At 47.5% G+C, this 18253-nt stretch overlaps 1 protein-coding gene across 7 annotated transcripts in view; it reads right to left on the bottom strand.

Annotated features, from left to right (window-relative positions):
* The window catches only part of DGKD (diacylglycerol kinase delta), a 118224-nt gene that overhangs the window by 62326 nt on the left and 37645 nt on the right, over nucleotides 1–18253 (bottom strand). For 6 of the 7 annotated variants that reach the window (XR_014830257.1, XR_014830258.1, XM_021075023.2 and 3 more), the window contains exon 3: nucleotides 16534–16614. Coding sequence is in view for 5 of the 7 variants with exons in the window: in XM_021075023.2 (XP_020930682.1) it covers nucleotides 16534–16614 (81 nt within the window). In the remaining 2 variants the exon portion in view is untranslated. Of the gene's footprint in view, nucleotides 1–13845; nucleotides 13948–16533; nucleotides 16615–18253 lie in introns of those variants that run through there. The other variant, XM_021075028.2, reaches the window with a different exon arrangement.

Below are 18253 nucleotides of genomic sequence, written 5' to 3'. Positions count from 1 at the left end.
AGATAATCAGAAGTCGCAATCATTAACATGCATATATATATATACACCTACACACACACCCCCCAACGATACTGTGAAAATGGCTTAGGTTTCATGAATGCAGCCCCACAGTCCAGACAAGTAACAGAGTCCTCTCCCACCTCCAAAGCTAAATATACTCAACAGACGCCACAATTAGTTCCACCGCTCACCAGCCCGGCTGCCAGGAAAAGGCAGTGCCCTCTTTCTGCCTGCTTGGAACGACTGGAAGAACCAAATGCTAATCCCTCACGTGGCATACCTGGCTCTTTGGACCATCTGTGCCACAGAGCAGGTGCTGCCTTCAGCAAAACCCCACACTTAGCAAACATACAGCCACCAATTTGGCTCAAAGCCTGCTCCTTCCTGCTTCTTGAAACTGAGAACACAGTGGATTACAAAGCATGGAATTCACTGGATTTACTGCCTCCTGCAGCTGCTCTCCCGGTCCTGCTCCACGGTCCAAGACGTGTTTCAACCATCAGGGTTTTCAGTTCACTAAGCACCTACTATGTGCCAGGTGCATAGAGCACTGCCCCCACTTTTCCAATGGGAGGATGAAGCTCCAGGTGTAAGAAGCTGGGATCCCACAGCTGCCAGCTGCCAGGGCCAGGACGGGCGCTCAAGCTCTCCTGCAGCCCTGCGCTGGGCAGGGACAGGGGAAGGGGCGGTGAGCCTGACGGCAGGAGCTGCTGTCCTAACATGGGGCTTCCTGTCTGGCAGGGCCTCTACGCTTACGAGGGACAGCCCCAACCCCCGAGGACAACTCTCCCATCCCAGACCCAGGCCAGCTGTCACAGAAACTGGGAAGAGTTTTTCCATGCAAGGAAATCTGCCAATTATATATATAGCTTTTCCTCTCTCCGAGCCAAAGCATAGGGGTTTTGCCCAGGAAATATCTGAACTCCAAACAAGCTCAAAAGGAAAGCTGATGTTGAAATCTGAATAAAGGTCAGGGTTCCTCACCAAAGGAGCAGCGCCTGACTGCCCCACAGGCTGACATCTGCTGGAAACAGCTGAGCAACTCAGGCCCCTGGTTTCACCCCAGGCAGACCTACAGAAGAATCTTCATTCCTTCTACAAACTTGAACGCCAAACAGACAAGATTTAACCAAAAACACTACGTAAATCCATTACATAGCTTCCTATTCATTTGTCTATTCATTCATTTATTTATTTACTTATTTGTTGGCCACACCTGCAGCACGCAGAAGTTACAGGGCTAGGGATCGAATCCTTGCCACAGCAATAACCACGCCGGATCCTTAACCTTCTGAGCCATCAGGGAACTCCTGCTTCTTGTTCATTTATAGAATTACCAGGCTATAATTAATAAAAACAGGAAAAATAAAATATGAAGGAAAGTCAAATGTGATTTAAAGATAATTAAGCAAAGACACCTTAGATTTTTAATTACATTTGGTTTTCCTTTACATTTTATTTTTCCTATTTTTATTAGTTATTTGCCTGATAACTCATGAGCATAATAATTCTTTCCTGATACCTACTCTTCAGTTGCAAGTGGTTTGTTTTTTTTTGGGGGGGGGCGGTCTTTTTGCCTTTTCTAGGGCTGCTCCTGTGGCATATGGAGGTTCCCAGGCTAGGGGTCTAAATCAGAGCTGCAGCCGCCACACCACAGCCACAGCAACTCGGGATCCGAACCACGTCTGCGACCTACACCACAGGTCAGGACAACGCCAGATCCTTAACCCACTGAGCAAGGCCAGGGATCAAACTCGCAAGCTCATGGATACTAGTCGGATTCATTAACCACTGAGCCACGACGGGAACTCCTGCAAGTGCTATGCTGTAACACTGCCTAGAATATTAACCTCATCTGAAATCCTTTGGAATTTCTATAAACCAAAATAACTGCTAAATGTTAGCAAGTTGAACCCTATTAATGTCCCACTAGCAGTATTAAGTAGTAGTGGAGATAAAAACTAGGAAACACTTGGAGGGCTCTTTTTGGCCAACCCAGTGACCAACGAGATGGATCCCAGTATCATCCCCATTTCAAGGATGAGAAAACTGAGTCTTAGGTCATATGTCCTGCCCTAAGCTACCCAGCTAACTAAGAAGACTACCTTTATAATCTACCTCACGAAACTTCTGGGTACCATAAAATATTTCAACAAGAGTACAGTGGTACAAGGAAGTTATAAACAGAGACGTGAAAAATCACCCCGTCCACGTATGGCAGGGTTCTTCTGACCCGGTCATTCCAGGGCACATCAGGATGATGCCATGAGCAAGGTCTGCTAGATCCCTATCCCAGTGACCATCCGCTGCAGTCACATGACTGAACACAAGTGGCAGGTCCTACTTTTTGGAAATCACGTGGGGTTTCGATATGGTATTTTGCGGAAGCAGCCCTCTCAACATCCTCAATGTCATTCTCATTCAATCTCTACTGAAATTATACTGAAATACGAAATGTCTTTGTTGGGTCATCAACCGCCTTGGGCGATGTGGTGAGGCCTGTGGCCTTCTCAGAATGTCTCTAAATGCAGAAAATGAAGTACTCAGGACTGCAATGAAAATCAGCTTTCATAAAACACAGTCATAGCCACAGACCCCTTGTGGGCAGGAAGGACCAGGCCCCTAGGGTTACACACCTCTGCCAGGCAACTCATTTGTCTCTCCTCCCTCTCCCCTATCTCCCAAATGGAGATCTGGGGGTGGCTGGCACCCGGCAGGCATTTGGGACCAGGAGCATCAAATTCTGGAAGGATCCAGATGACCCCATGGAGCTGCCACACTGACCAAAGGCTGCCTTCCTTTGCGTGGAAAAATAAAACGACATGTTCACACCATTCTTGTTTTGACAATTTTTTTTACAAGCAGATGTACGGGGCTGAATGATGGCCTCCAAAAAAACATGCCCATGTTCTAACCCCCAGAACCTGCGAATATGAGCTCATTTGGGAAAGGGTTCTTTGTAAACATGGTAAGGATTTTAAGATGAAATCGCCCTGGATCATGCGGGTGGCCCTAAATACAATGACAAGTGTCTTTACAAGAGAGGGAGGAGAGGACACAGGGGAAGGAGGAGAAACTTCTGCGGAGATGGAGGCAGAGACCAGGGTGAGGTAGCCACACGTCAGGGAAGGCCTGGCAGAGGCCAGGAGTGGGGTCTGCCCTAAGCCAGCGGTTGGGAGCACAGCCCCGCTAACTCCTCAATTTCAGCCTTCCGGTCTCCAGAAAGGTGAGAGGATAAACTTCGGCTCTTCTAAGCCACATGGAAATTTGCCACGGCAGCCCCAGGAAACGACGAGAGTAGCCAAACCTATTTCCAACACACACACCTCGTGATTTTCTAAACATTAAATACTAAGATCAAAGACAAACACTCTTTTACGTGCGCAATGCTGTACCGGGCATTATGCAGAAGTAGCCCTCTAAACACGCTATTTCTTAAACTTAATTATCATTCAATCTATACTGAAAACTCTCTTTATCTTCAATCCCCTTCATGTGGCCAATCCATTTCCCTGAAATTTGAGAATAAACCCAGAGCCCGTCCTCCCCTTCACTCTGTTCTCATATCATGCCAGCAAGCATCCACCTCTTGCTTTCTGCCCTGCCCTCTGCCCAAGTGCCCAGAGCTCCTTCCAGCCACCCCCTCACCCCTGCATGTTCTCGACTTCTGCTCGGCCCTTCACCAGGCTGAGCGGCCCGTGATGTTCCCCACTTTCTGCTCCTGTTTCTTTTTGTTTTTCGTTTTTGTTTTGGCTATGCACACAACATGTGGAAGTTCCAGGGATCGAACCAGTGACCTCAAGCTGCTGCAGTGACAACACTGGGTCCTTCACCGGCTGCACCACAGAGGAACTACTAGCTTCTTCCACTAGCTCGGTCACGTACACCAGGGTCCCTCGATCTGTCCACTTCCTCAGCATCAAGCCCAGCCCAGTCTCGTCCATTCCTTTCCTACAGGAACATGACAGGCTCACCAGAGATTCCAGGGGTTCGGGATACCTAAAAGTTCCCACTGTGACCCATGAAAATAATGTAAGGTACGCAGGAGCCGAGCTACAGAAGTCCTCGTGCTCAACAATGACGCTGTCAACCAGATCCAGAACCAGAACCACACAAAGCAGAAGGAAGGTTTATCTTCTCGACCTCAAGTCAGGTGGCAGAGGTGAGAAAGGCCCCGTGACCGAGCAAAGGCCGCCTTCTCAGGGAAAGCTGCACCCTCTCCTGGGCCAGGGGACTCAGGACGGGAGCTGCCCTGCAGGGGAGACCGCACTTATTTCCCCAAACGTCCCCCCTGGGACCTAGGATGCCTGTGCTAACGTTCTCTGACTAGGAAGGACTGAAAACATCCTGAGTCCCTAATCCCGTCGGAGTAAATGAAGGTTTAACTGGTCAACTGTGATCGTCTACGCAGTGAAAGAGCCACAACTATAGAGGCTCATGATGATGTAGAAACACTTACATGAAGAAATAATAAGGCCAAAATATAAAATGTACATATGCTGATGCATGTGTAACACATGCAAAATTTAATGTTTGCCTATGAAGAAACCTGAAGCAAGCGTGAAAATATAGCTGCTAAGCGGCGGGAGGATCTCCTTTTTTCCTGTTTTAACTTTCCTTTAAAATCATTATTACAGGAGTTCCCGTTGTGGCTCAGTGGTTAACGAATCCGACTAGGAACCATGAGGTTGCAGGTTCAATCCCTGACCTCACTCAGTGGGTTAAGGAACTGGTGTTGCCATGAGCCGTGGTGTAGGTCACAGACATGGCTTGGATCCCACGTTGCTGTGGCTGTGGTGTAGGCCGGTGGCTGCAGCTCTGATTAGACCCCTAGCCTGGGAACCTCCATATGCAGTGGGTGTAGCCCTAGAAAAGACAAAAAAATAAAATCATTATTACAATTTAAACTCTTTAAGAAAGTGGCCCGCATACCATTTGTCTGCTCCTGGATCTATTATCTGACCTGCTGGCTCTGCCCACACCCACCTCCCTGCAGGAGGCTAGACCAGCCCCCACCCCCAGCCCCACCCTGCTCACTCATCCCCTCCTTGGCAGAAGGCCCACTCCCCAAGCTGACGGAGGTGCCTCTTCCCGCCCCCTCGTCTTCTCCTCCTGTGTTACACCTGCCACAATCATGATCTCTGTTCATGTCTAACAGCCCGTCAGAAGTCTCTGCACACAGGGAAGGCATTTTTCTACCTTGTCCACCCTCAGACACTCAGCAGAGTGAGCCATAACTTTCAAGGATTGCTGAAAAGGGGAAAACAAGTCTTCCTAAAATGTGCATCTTTTCCAATTGATTTGTTTGATTTCAGAAATTAGGTTGCCAGGGTAAAGTCTTACTTGTTGTCAAATTATTCCTACATTCCCCGGGGGGGAGACGAGAAGCCTTCAAGCTGTGAAACCTGGAAACGCACACACACAGAGCACAGGAGCCGGGCCTTCCCAGAGCTGCTCACCAGAACCCAGAGACACCCAGCGCCAGGGCTGCTTCAGGGCCGCCTCAGGGCCCTGCTCACCCCCACTTCTCTGTAAGGACCATCTGCAACAATGAACTTTGTTCTGTAGGCTTCCCAAAGAAGAAACAAGTCAACATCCTCTCGGAACAGAAAGGAGCAAGGGAACCAACTTCCGGACTCCAGCTCCCCGCACAGCGGCGTGTGTCCTCCCTAGGACAGCGGGCTGTGCAGCAGAACCCCTGGCCTCAAAGCAGGCAGTGCGAGGTGCGACCGTACACGACTGCGAAGGTGCCCATGGTCACTCAGCCTCACAGGAGAGCGGGTCCCAACTGTGGCTACACCTCTCAACTGTGGAAAGCTTTGAAAAATCACCCATCTGTAAATCAGCAGCAAAGACTGTAGCCCACCTAATCCCCGGGCAGAGCCTCCTTGCCTGCCTGCTTGCATCTCTCACAAGCATCCTAGCTTAATAAACCTGTTTCTTGCCTATCAAAAAATAAAATAAAATAAAATAAATCAGCAGCAAAATCTCTGCAGATGGTGCCAGGAGCCTTTTTTCAAGTTCCAAAGGGTGCTGGTCACAGCCAAGTTTGGGAAGCGCCACCCTAAGGGAGCAGAAGCTGCATGGAGGTCCCTTCTGATCCCGGCGTGACACAAGCCTTACTGACGTTTTCACCCCACCTTTCGGGAACGGACAGGGTCTGCGGGAGGGTCGGGGGAGAGGGCCTCAGACTGAGGGGCCCTCAGAGACCAGGGCACAGGGCGTGCATCCCCTGCAAGGAGCAGCTGGGCTGGGGCAGGTCAGTGTCAGAGCGAGAGGGCTGGGGAGCTCCACACCCCCGGCTGGAACTCGATTAAGACACGAGGAGGCACTCGATGGCCTCCAGCACCTTTAAAAATGGGCACAATGTGACTCTTTTGAGTGGTTTTATATCCAGGCATATTCCAGTAAAACTCGTCTTTCCTCTTCAAGGTCCAGCTCCACCTTGTGACCTCACGGTGCTGTTCCATTTCAGATCAGAAGTCCACTAAACTAAGGGAAATGTTCTCATTACGTTCCAATGACACAGTAAATTCATTGGGTCCACTGCTCTCGACTAAGTCCTCCAAAATTCACTTGTTACAGTGGACGCCTATGACCCTACTGTCAACAATAGTAACCACGCGCATCGCGCCTCCCCTGTACTAACTCATCCCACCCTTCCAACACCCCACGAGCAGATACTATTGTTACCCTGTTTCTCAGATGAGGAAACTGAGGCTCAGAGGCCCAAGTGATTGGCCCAAGGTCACTCAGCCGGGGAGAGCCCTTGCTGTGAGCACTGCTTCCATGCTCCTGTGCCAGGTCCGGCACGGGCACTTTCAGAGGTGAGAGAAGACCATAACCCAGCCCTGCAGTCTAGGGTCTTACAGCCAAGCGAGGAAACACAGATCCTGAACTTTCAAAGACGGAGTCCCTGACTCCTCTGGGAAACCCGAAATTTGGAAATTCCACACAGCACATAATCTCCCCCATAAATGAGCAAAATGTAACAGCATGAGCCCACCAACGCACAGGTGGACTCCCCAGGTCCCTCCCCAGGGCCGAGAGCCTGTGACCCTGCGCGCCCGGGCTCCCCGACCTCCCAGGGACGCGGCCAGGCCTGGGCCGCACCTGCCCGCAGTTGGCCCTTGGTCTGCTCCCGCTGTCCAGCTGAGGCGCCCCTTTGTCCTACTTCACTGAGAAAATCGTCACTAAATTGAATTCGGCTCTGATTCAGCCTCCCTCAAAAAGGACAGAGCCTCTGACAGGAGCCACCATGAAGTCAGCGTCCGAGGAGAAAGGCCTCAAGACGCAAGACGGCAGCCAGACACCCCGGTAAAGGCAGAGCGCAGAGACGCCAGAGGCGCGCCTGGCGCCTGCGCGAGGCGGCCGAGGGCGCAAGGCCTCTGGGGGCGTCAGCACGGGCGGCTGCTCAACACCCATCTCTCTTCCACACACACGCTGTGCGCGAATCAAGCGCAACAGCGAGCAGTGCTGGTGACGAGCTCCGTGTGTAAGCCAACTGCCTGCAAGGCCCTGCCTCCCCCTCCCCACCTGCCGGAGAAAAGGCACCTGCCCGACCCCTCACCTCCGTTCCGGCCACCTCCTCCCTGCACATCCATTCTCCCTCAGCAGCCAAAGCCGCTGATACCACTCCCGGCTTTGCAAATCCCAATGGCTTTCCTGTTTCCCCTTAATGGGCAAAATGGTCCAAACTCCTCGTGGCTTAGAAAGCACTTCCCCTCTGCCCAGCTCACCACCCTCCAGGCTCTGCCCCCTCCGGCAGGCACCACGTCCACCCTGGACCCTCGGCACGGCTGCCCACGGCCCCACTCAGCCCCAGGTCTCCACGCCTCTTCCCAGCCACGCGAAGGCCCATCCTGACGGCTGCCCACCGAGGGAGCCAGGCGATCAACCCCGCGGCCGGCCGCTCCTGACTGCCCGGGACCCGCCGCTCGCGCAGGGCTGTTCACGACACGAAGGAAGCTCTTCCACTGACACCAGCGCCTCCACGGACAGTGCTCTGCCGCGTGGAGCTCCCGAGAGGAGCAGGGACTCGCCCTGGGCAGCCGTGACCAAGGCACTCTTCAACAAACAGGCATGAGCACCTTCTCCATGCCGGCACTTGGGTAAAGCACAAGGCAGACCAACAGCCTTGCTCGCGCAGCGCACGGGTTGCAGCACTTAACACCACCGCCCGGGCTCGGAGCAGCGAGGCTCCTCGGCGGCCGGCGGGGTGGGGGCAGTGTGAGCGGGATGCTGCGGCGCTCTTGCGCCCTGATGCCATGTGCTGCCTTCTGAAACTCCAATCACTTTAGAGGAGGTGAGGACATGTCATCAAAGCTTTATCAAAATTGGACAGAGGTTAAAAATGATGGAAACACTGACTCGGAGAAATAAGGAAAGACAAGCACTAGACTCGAACGGCCCTACAACTCCTGGAATGCCCCACAGCTCTAGGCTGCCGCAGGAGGATTATAAATGAGGCCACAGGCCTGGAAGACAACAATCGAAAGCACTGAAGAAAGCTCACAGACGACCAGATCCGGGAGGGGAGATAGCCAAAGCCAATGAAAAAGTTCGGATGCCTAAGAGAAAACGCAGGGGCCCAGAGGACAATCTCGCCCCGAGGCGGGGACTTGACGACGATGTTCAACAGAAAGCATTTTAAAAAGGTTTTCTCTAGCAAAAAATAAGCCAGGATAAAATCAGAAAGCTATGCTGGAATGGGAATTAAAAAAAAAAAAAAAAAAAAAACAATCACAAGTAAAAGCAAGCAAAAACAATATAGGAGTTTCCATTGTGGCTCAGCAGGTTAAGGACCCGTGTTGCCTCTGTGAGGGTGTGGGCCTCTCTCAGTGGGTTAGGGATCCGGTGTTGCCACAAGCTGCCACACAGGTCATAGATGTAGCTCAGATCCACTGCTGCTGTGGTTGTGGCTGCAGCTGCAGCTCCGATTTGACCCCTGGCCTGAGAATGTCCACATGCCATAGGTGTGGCCATAAAAATTATATACGTATATATACAAATTCTGATAAACAGAATTAGAGAAAGCTAGCAAATTAAAACAATGCAGAAAAGCACGAGCGACATGGAACATAAAGACCCCGACCCTCAGGGTCCCGCAGCCGCTGGTCCCTGACGGCCTCTACGATGTTTAACCAGCCTGCTGCTCTGAGGCGGAACCCTGACACCTCATCCCCTCACCCTGGGCGGAGCTGACGGCACCACGTGTCTGCTGCTCACCCTCTATCCCGCTCTACTCTGATCCAGAGCCTGCCCTTCCCTCCAGTTCACCCCCCACACTGCAGCCAGAGTAAAACATCCCAACGCTGCAAATCTGGCAATTTCACCAAAGGGAAGGAAGTATTCAGTGGACGGGCTGAAGGACTGAGTCTCCAGCCCTCTCATGCCTGTGGTCTCTCCCCCTGGTCTCATCAGGCCACAGTCTGTACTGCACCCCCCAGCACAAGACCTCTGCACACGCTGGTCCTTCAGGAGGGCCCATTCCAAAGTGCCTACAGGCATAAGACACACATGCACAAGCTCACACACATACCCTCCTCGGTTGATTCTCCACTAGCCACTCTTCACATCTCAGTTAAGACATCACCTCCTCAACCGCTCCTCAACACCAGGGGGACCCTCTTATCATACACCCCATGTAGCCTTTCTTCCATATGTATCTGCCATCTCAGCCTGTAATCAGCCCTCCGTGTGTGTGTGTCACTGAGCCCCCACTAGAACACAAGCTTGACGAAAAAGAGCCCTTCCCCATTTCTGCTCACCACTGAAACCTTAGCCCTGACGTGGTGTGTGGCCCCAGAGGCCCTGCATAGACACATACTGGACCAATGAGCAAATAAACAAGCAGGGCTCCTGAAGAATGAATGATTCACGTGAACCAGAATCACAGAGGCAAGAAAAAAAGACCCTTGTCAAATGGAAAACCAAAAGCAGAGCCTGGAAGAAAGCAGTTTCTATACACCAGACAAACTGGCGAGCAAAGAACAGTATCGCTCCTACAAGATTTCCAAGAGAAATGTAGAGACGTCTTCAAGGATGGCATCAACGGCAAAGCTGGCCCCAGATGCCCCACCTGCAACACCAACAAGGGAAACCCGTGTGCCACTGGAGCCACCTGATGATAAATGCCCTACTTTGATTCCTCTGTGGAAAGCATAACACTTTACATTATTTTTCTTCCTTGTTCTTCAGTCTTTTCTAAACGTCCTAGTTTGACTGGAACAACTGAAGAGCTGGTGAAACAAAGTAGCATGTTCTATGTAGCTAAACACTCAGTCTGGTACAAAGCTTGACTGAAAAGGGGACACCATCACGCGGCTGTGGCTACAAGCAGACACAGCCCTGGAAAATCTGTCAACTGTAAACATGTGAAAAAGAAAAGAGAAAACTTCCATTCAAAGCGTGATCTAAAATAAAAGCAGGAGTTCCTGTCGTGGCTCAATGGCAACAAACAAGACTAGTATCCATGAGGACTCGGGTTCGATCCTGGGCCTCAATGTGTTAAGCTGTGGTGCAGGCCAGCAGCTAGAGTTCCAATTCAAGCCCTAGCATGGGAACTTCTGTATGCCGTGGGTGCAACCATAAAAAGACCAAAAAATTAAAAAAAAAAAAACTATCTTAAAAAAATAAAATAGTAAAATAAAGGCAAATAGGAATCCCCTTGTGGCACAGCAGGTTAAGGAGCCAGCATTGCCACTGCAGCAGCTCGGGCCACTGCTACAGTGTGGCTTCAATCACTGGCGCAGGAAAGTCCACATGCCATGGCCATGATCCCCCCCCCCAAATTAATATATAATAAATAAATAACAGCGAAATGAAAATTGTAGAGCTGAAAGGAAATAACTGTAATTAAAAACTTCATAGATGGATTTAACAGACAAGAAACACCTGAAGAATTATCAGAACAATAATAACAAAATATCCACAACAAAGAGAACAGAGAATACTTTTTAGAGTGTAAGAAACATATGGAAGACAGTGAACAGATCTAACATAAAAGTCCCAGAGTAAGAGGAAAAATTAATGAGCAGAAGCAATACTTGAAGAGATAATAACACACACTTCCCCAAAACTGATAATAAAAGGAACATATTTCTACAGATTTCAGAAGTGCTAGGAACACTAAGCAAGATAAGAACCATGCATGGAGAAAAACAAAACAACAAAAATGCAAAATGTCAAAGAAAGAGAAAAACCTTAAAGTAGTCAGAGGAGGGAAAAGGAACACCAACAGAACTGACCTGTTACTTTTAGCAAAAATCATGGAAGCTACAGTACAATGGAATGACATTTTTAGATCACTGAAAGAAAGTAACTGCCATGCTAGAATTGCATGAGTCCATTTACATGAAATATCTAAAAGAGTCAACACGAATCCAGAGTATCAAAAGTCAGGAGAGTGGTTACCAGTGGGGGCGAGATAACAATGGGGCAGAGGGACCACGAGGGGAGCTTCCTGGGGCGCCCACACTTACTACTGCTTGATCGGGTGGTGGTTACAGGTGGGGGCGAGGTAACAACGGGGCAGAGGGACCACGAGAGGAGCTTCCTGGGGGGTACACAGCGACTACTGCTTGACCGGGTGGTGGTTACACATCAAGCTCCACACACGACTTCATGCACTTTTGTCATACTTCAATCTTACAAACTATTTAAAATACACAACTTTCAGTAAATCAGAAATGATGCTGTGACAAACTTCTTTAAGAGTAATGGTAGTTAAAATATAATTTCAACACAAATCTGTGAATCTTGTGATAACGCTGAAAATAATTTTAAAATTATCCCATGTTAGATAATGGAAAGAAAAAAAATGAGAAGCATTTTTACCTATTATTAGTGTATGAAATTAATTAAAAAAAAAAGAAGAGAGGGCAATCTTAGACAAACAGAGAAAGAGAGAGGGGTGCTTTTGAACCCAATATAGAGCTGACTCTCCGAAAGCACATGAAAAATCAATTCATAAAAAAATTAATACAAATGGCCAATTGATGGTGAGAAATATTCAATCTCACTTTGATAATAAAAGAAATAAAACAAATTATCATTTTTATATTATCAAAGTGGCAAAGATGTTCCAAAACTTTTTGGTGTTTGTTTTATTTTGTTTTGTTTGCTTTTTAGGGCCAAACCTGTGGCACATGGAAGCTCCCAGGCTAGGGGTCGAATTGGAGCTGCAACCGCCAGCCTACTTCACAGCCACGCAGGATCCAAGCTGCATCTGTGACCTACACCATAGCCCACGGCAATGCCAGATCCCTAACCAACTGAGCAAGGCCAAGGGTCAAACCCATGTCCCCATGGATACTAGCTGGGTTCATTACCACTGAGCCACAGTGAGAACTCCTAAAATTTTAACACACAGTATTTATGTAAGGATAGAAAAAACCATTTCATGAAGTCCAACGATAAAAGTTCTAGAAGAAACTTGGCAGTAACATACCAAAAGCCTTTTAGTTTCCACAGGTTAATACTAACATGTTTAATTATCAAAAATATACACTCTCATGTATTGCAGACGTGAGACGTGAAGCTGCAATGCTTTTTCTACGCTGCTATGCTTTTTGGCCTTGCAAGGGACGACCCCACTTGAAGGTGTCTGCTCTACTTTTCTTCTTCTAAAGGTTCCCACTGTCAAGCTCCACCTATCGAGAATCTAAAGACAGGGAGTTCCCTGGTGGCATGGCAGGTTATGGATGCAGCATTGTCACTGATGTGGTGCAGATTCAATCCCTGGCGTAGGAACTTTTGTATGCCGCAGGCACGGCCCCTCCCTCCCCCCCAAAAAAGAATCTAAAGGCATATCTTATTTCTGGGTTTAGCTGCATCCCAGCTTCACTCTGTTCTTAAAGAACAGAAGACAAGAAGACCCCTCTTCAGTTATAGAGGTCTCACCGGACCACTTCCTCCACCACGCCTGTCTAAAACTCTCTCCTCTCCCCCAAATATTTCCTCCCATCTCCCTTGGAAGTCTCTTGTCCCTCGGGTCCTTATTTCTTTATAATACAGTTCTTTGGCCATTTTAGGGGCAAATTAAATTAAGTCTTTTTTAATTTGGAGCAAATTTAACTCATTCCTTTCAGCTACAAAAGGCTCCCATCTGTTGGTTGATTCATGATGACCTCAACTTTCACTGCCTGGTTGTTTGTATCAGGCATGTAATTTTCATAGACGCTGTGGAATTTGGAAATTACTACTGGCATAGCTGGAAAACCAAGTGAGATATTCCAGGAAACGTAGTGGCTCCTGGGCAAATACTTTCATGCATCCTGCACTCACTTCCCTGAGCATGTGCACCGGCCTTCCAGGCCCTGCACATAGATTCCTGGAATCTGCTGTATGAAAAGGGATGGGTTCAGAGTCCAGACAGTAACTACTGCAGGGCGTTAGAAATGGGCAAGTGCCGGAATACACTGACCCTCTACGGAAGCACGCCTCGGGGAACCAGGCACTGGTCAGCCAGCTCCAAACACTTCCCGTGCTATCCCCAAATTTCAGGCCCGTCACAAACTGTCCAAGGATGTGTCTCCTTATCTTGGAATGTTTCTGGAGAACCTCACTATTATTCATTGTGAGTGTGCCCTTTCAGATGAAAAAGCAGTTTTAAAGCACTAAGAACATCTAAAATAAGTGTGAAAGAACTGGTGCCTCTGCCCCAAGGGTGGGAACCATCCCCGACACCCCAACGGGCACAGAGTCTGGGGGGACCCCAATATGGGCCGGGTTCGACATCTGGAAGTCACCTGTGTGGCACCGCAAACACATTCTCTCACAGAGACAGTACGCACATCAGGGGTCATCCTCCAGCCAGGCTGATGAGGTGCCACAGTAACTCACAGTGCCCCAGTGCAGCGCCATCCTATGTTTTATGGAGATGTAATTCCCATCCAGCTCCGCCTCTTACAGTATCCAATTCAGTGGGCTTCAGTATATTCACACAGTTGTGCAACCGTCACCACTCTCTGATTTTAGAACAGAGATTTTAGATATACCTTAAGAATTTCTTCAATAACTTGAATGATCGAAAAGTAATTTAAAAACACTTTTCTTTTTCCTTTTTGCTTCTTTTTTGGCCATATCTTTGGCACATGGAAATCCCCAGGCCAGGGGTCAATCAAATCCAAGCCACAGTTGTGACCTCTGCCACAGTTGCGACAACACCGGATCCTTAACCTGCTGTGCCATGCTGGGGATCAAGCCAGCACTGCCACCAAGACAAGCTGCATCATTAACCCCATGCCACGGTGGCAACGCCAATATTTTTCTACTGAGAGAAAAAACAACTTTTAGAATGTTGGAATGTGAACAGAAGGCACTCAGAGTTAAATTCAAAGTCCCTTAACGTTTTTTAATTATTTATTTATACGAAAATAAGAATAAGCTAATCAATGAGTTGTTTTAAAAAGTTGTGAAAAGCAGGAGTTTCCGCTGCAGCTCAAAGGGATCAGTGAGATTTGCTGGGACACAGGTTCATTCCTTGGCCTGGCATAGTGGGTTAAGGATCCAGCATTGCCACAACGGCCGCTGGAGTCTGATCCTTGGCTTGGGAATTCCAAATGCCACAGGGCAGCCAAAAAGAAAAAAAAGTAAGTTGTGAAGAGCAGAAAAAAAGGTAATAAATATAAATGCAGAAATTGATTAGGTAACAAAAAATGTAACTGTTCAATAATCTAAGAACCAACTCTCATAAAAAAAGAAAACAAGAAAGAGTTTAAGAAATATGACAAGAAAAACAAAAGCTGAACAAATGAAATTAGACATGCGAATGGGGATCTAATGAGAGACATGTATGTTTAAAGTGCACATAATACATGCTACTAATTTTAATTTACTAAATTCAGAATAAGTAGGAAAGCACATTACAAAAAGTCCTCAAGAAGTAAAAAACCTCCTATGATCAAAAAGCAAAACTAAACCTTTACGTTTATTCAGAGCCTTACTACCTCCCTGAAAAGTAAGGTCTCTCAAACTTCCAAGAAGTAATCAATTCTAAAACCACAGAAATATTCCAGAGCACATAAAATCATGGGAAGTTACTACATGAATTTGATGGGGCTAGTCTAACTCCAAAATCAAAACATAACAAAGGCTACCTCCTACCCAAAGAAAAGCACACACATACTTTCAGAAAATTCTAAACCCAAAATTAAGTTACAACAATCAACATTACTGGGAACAGCTTATATTAGGAAGTGTACAAATACCTAAATTGACTCTCTAAATTAATGTTCAAAACTTTCTAATGAAATTCAACACCTATTCCTATTAAAAACTCTAAAAGCCACAAATCAAAGAATAATCCATTCACACAGTCCCCCAGCCAGTAAGTAAACAATAAAACTAATGCAGAAAAAATAAAAATAGTCCAAGTAAAACGAGGAATAAAATAAAAGAGACCATCAGGAAAGTCTAATTTGATAAGCCACAAAGTAAAATCAAGAGCGGTTAGTTACATCAAAACAAAATAAGAAGTTTAAATGGAGGAAGGAAAATCCCATTTGGAGTAGCAACATGAACAATCAATCCATGAATAAATAAATAAAACAAAGCCTGAAAGTAGCTGAAACTAACACTAATCCAAAACATTAGATCCTAAATGTGAATAAAATTATCCACCTTGACTGAGAAAAAATGAGGAAGCTTACTACACTTCTGGATAGGATCACTTAATAGCATAAAGAAAAATATTTTAAAATATCCCATTCCTGCTATTAGAGTCTTATCTTATGCAGTAAGTTCTAGAGTCAGCCCCCGGAGCCAAAACTGTCACGTTGTACAAGAAAGGCTGTGTAGACATTAAACAAGATGATGAACATTTAGCTCAAGCAACATGGGAAAAAGTCTACAATAAATGTAAAGGGAAAATAAACAGATGCAAAACAAAAGGATCAGGACCATCTCGGGGTACATGTGGGTGAAGACATAGATCAGGAGAAATAAAGATAAATACATTGTCATTATTATTAGTACAAAGTAAACACATTGTTATTATTATTACCAAGTGAGCAGGTGGCTACCTGGGGTACTGAGGTCACATGATTTTATGCATTTATAACTTTTGCTGAAAGCACAACACAACTTCTATAAATAGGGGGCGGTGGAGGGGGGGAGGAAGTTTTAAAAAGAAAAGAAATACACCAAAATATCAACATTCTATATTTTGAGGTGGCTGAACTGTGGTTGTTTTTCAATTGCTACAACACTCTTTTCTGCCTTTGCCAAATGTCCTGCAACCATCATAAATAACAAACCTCTGTACAAAACCGTTACAGAATGTAAACCACAACACGGTTAAAAAAAAATTCACTTGGACCCTCTAGTTCTCTCGTGCCCACGTGTGCCAAGTTCTCAGTTATTCTCCAACCACAGTATTACTTTGAGCCTTAAACTCAAAATTTACCAGGAACTGTTCCAATCAGAGAGCAAAGGATGAGAAGTCTCAACGGCTCACACCCGCTTGTTCAAAATAAACAGGAAAAGCAAACGCGGAGAGGAATCCAGAAAGGTGTGCGTCCAGAGACTTACCGTGAAGCTGTTGTTGACGTTTTTGGTGCTGGACTCAGCCACGCTGGCATCTGTCAGGTCCACCTCATCAAATATGATCGACTAGAGAGACAGAGGGACTACGGTCAGTGAGGGCCGAGGCGCCCGAGGCTGCCCACGGCCGGCCCGGACCCCGGCCAAGCCGCCACCGCCGCCACCACCACCGCCACCCAAGCAAATGCCGCCCACACGGCCCGGAGCTCACAGTGCAGCTCGAGACGCTCAGTCCCGGGAGTCCACGAGCGATTGCATCAGTGCCGCCAGAAACACGTCCTGGTGCCTGAGAGAGCAGGGTCCCGCCCGAGGGCCCTCTGTCCTTCCGGCTTTCATGTCCCCCACTCGCACATTTGGGGGGAAAGGTCCCAGGTAAAATGAACAACTCTGGAGTTCCCGTTGTGGCTCAGCAGTAATGAACCCGACTAGCATCCCCGAGGACGTGGGTTCAGTCCCTGGCCCCGCTGGGTGGGTTAAGGACATGGCGTGGCTGTGGCTGGAGTAGGCTGGCAGTTGCAGCTGATTCGACCCCTAGCCTGGCAACCTCCATATGCCTCGGGTACAGCCCTAAAAAGACAAAAAAATAAAATTAAAAAATCTTTTAAAAATAAAATGAACAATTCTAGGGGAAGAGAGACTGACTCAAACAGAAGGGATCCAGCCGTGAAAGAAAACAAAGGAGCAGAGCAGAAGTGACCTAGTCCTGGAGCGAGACACAGTCAGGCTCCAGCAAAGGGCTGGGAACTAGGCCTGGGACCTCCCCTCCTTCTCCCCTCCTCTCACTCCCAAACCCCCATCACAGCCCCCACTTCCTACTTACCTTACTGTCCCCTCTAGGAGGACTCCACCAGGAACCCCTGGACGAAACACTAATAACTCAGAAAAAAGCCTTAGCCTTTAAAGGAACCCCTTCGTCTCTCGAACTAAAATAACTATAAGGTTTTTTTTTTTTTTTTTTTTTTTTTTTTTTAATGAAGGATGTGGTCAGAACCCTTTCTAAACAAGTTGCTCTGTTCAATTTCAAATGTTTGTGCAATAACTCACTAGGGATACACCTCAAAATGTAAATTATTCAGATTCCAGATTTTTTAATACTAAAAACATCAGTACTGACTACAGCACTGATACAGAAAGACTGGTATTCACAATGCCAAAAACTAGGCTGTGTGACACCACAGTCGCCCAAACTGGGCAGTGATCCAAGGACTCTCGCCGGCTCTCCTCTGCCCCTGGCATCTGAGTGGTGACTCTTGTTTTAAATCTTACATGTGCGATGGCACACAGGAAGAAGGACCATGGCTAGAAAGGCCAGAAATCCTTTCTGCTGACACACCAGATGCCCAATATGCTTCAAAAGCACACTTAGTTAGCTTCATAGGTATACACTTTTCTCCAAACTCATCAGGTTGTGCACATTAAGCATCTGGATAGTTTTATTTAAGCCAATTATATCTCAATGAAGTGGGGGTTTGTTTGGTTTTTTTTTTGTTTGGGTTTTTTTTTTTTTTTTTTTTGTCTTTTAGGGCTGTACCCACAGCATACGGAGGTTCCCAGGCTAGGGATCCAACTGGAACTGTAGCTGCTGGCCTATGCCACAGCCACAGCCACACCAGACCTGAGTTGCATCTGCTCGACCTACACCACAGCTCATGGCGACGCTGGATCCTTAACCCACTGAGCAAGGCCAGGGATCCAACCCACATCCTCA

The sequence above is a fragment of the Sus scrofa genome, chromosome 15 (assembly GCF_054392235.1).
Source record: "Sus scrofa isolate SSC_HxYL_T2T_F1_AM1 chromosome 15, Sscrofa_HxYL_maternal_Yorkshire_Landrace_v2.0, whole genome shotgun sequence".
NCBI lineage: Eukaryota > Metazoa > Chordata > Mammalia > Artiodactyla > Suidae > Sus > Sus scrofa.
The sequence above is the reverse complement of the archived record's forward strand: the minus strand, read 5'-3'. Positions and strand labels throughout refer to the sequence as shown.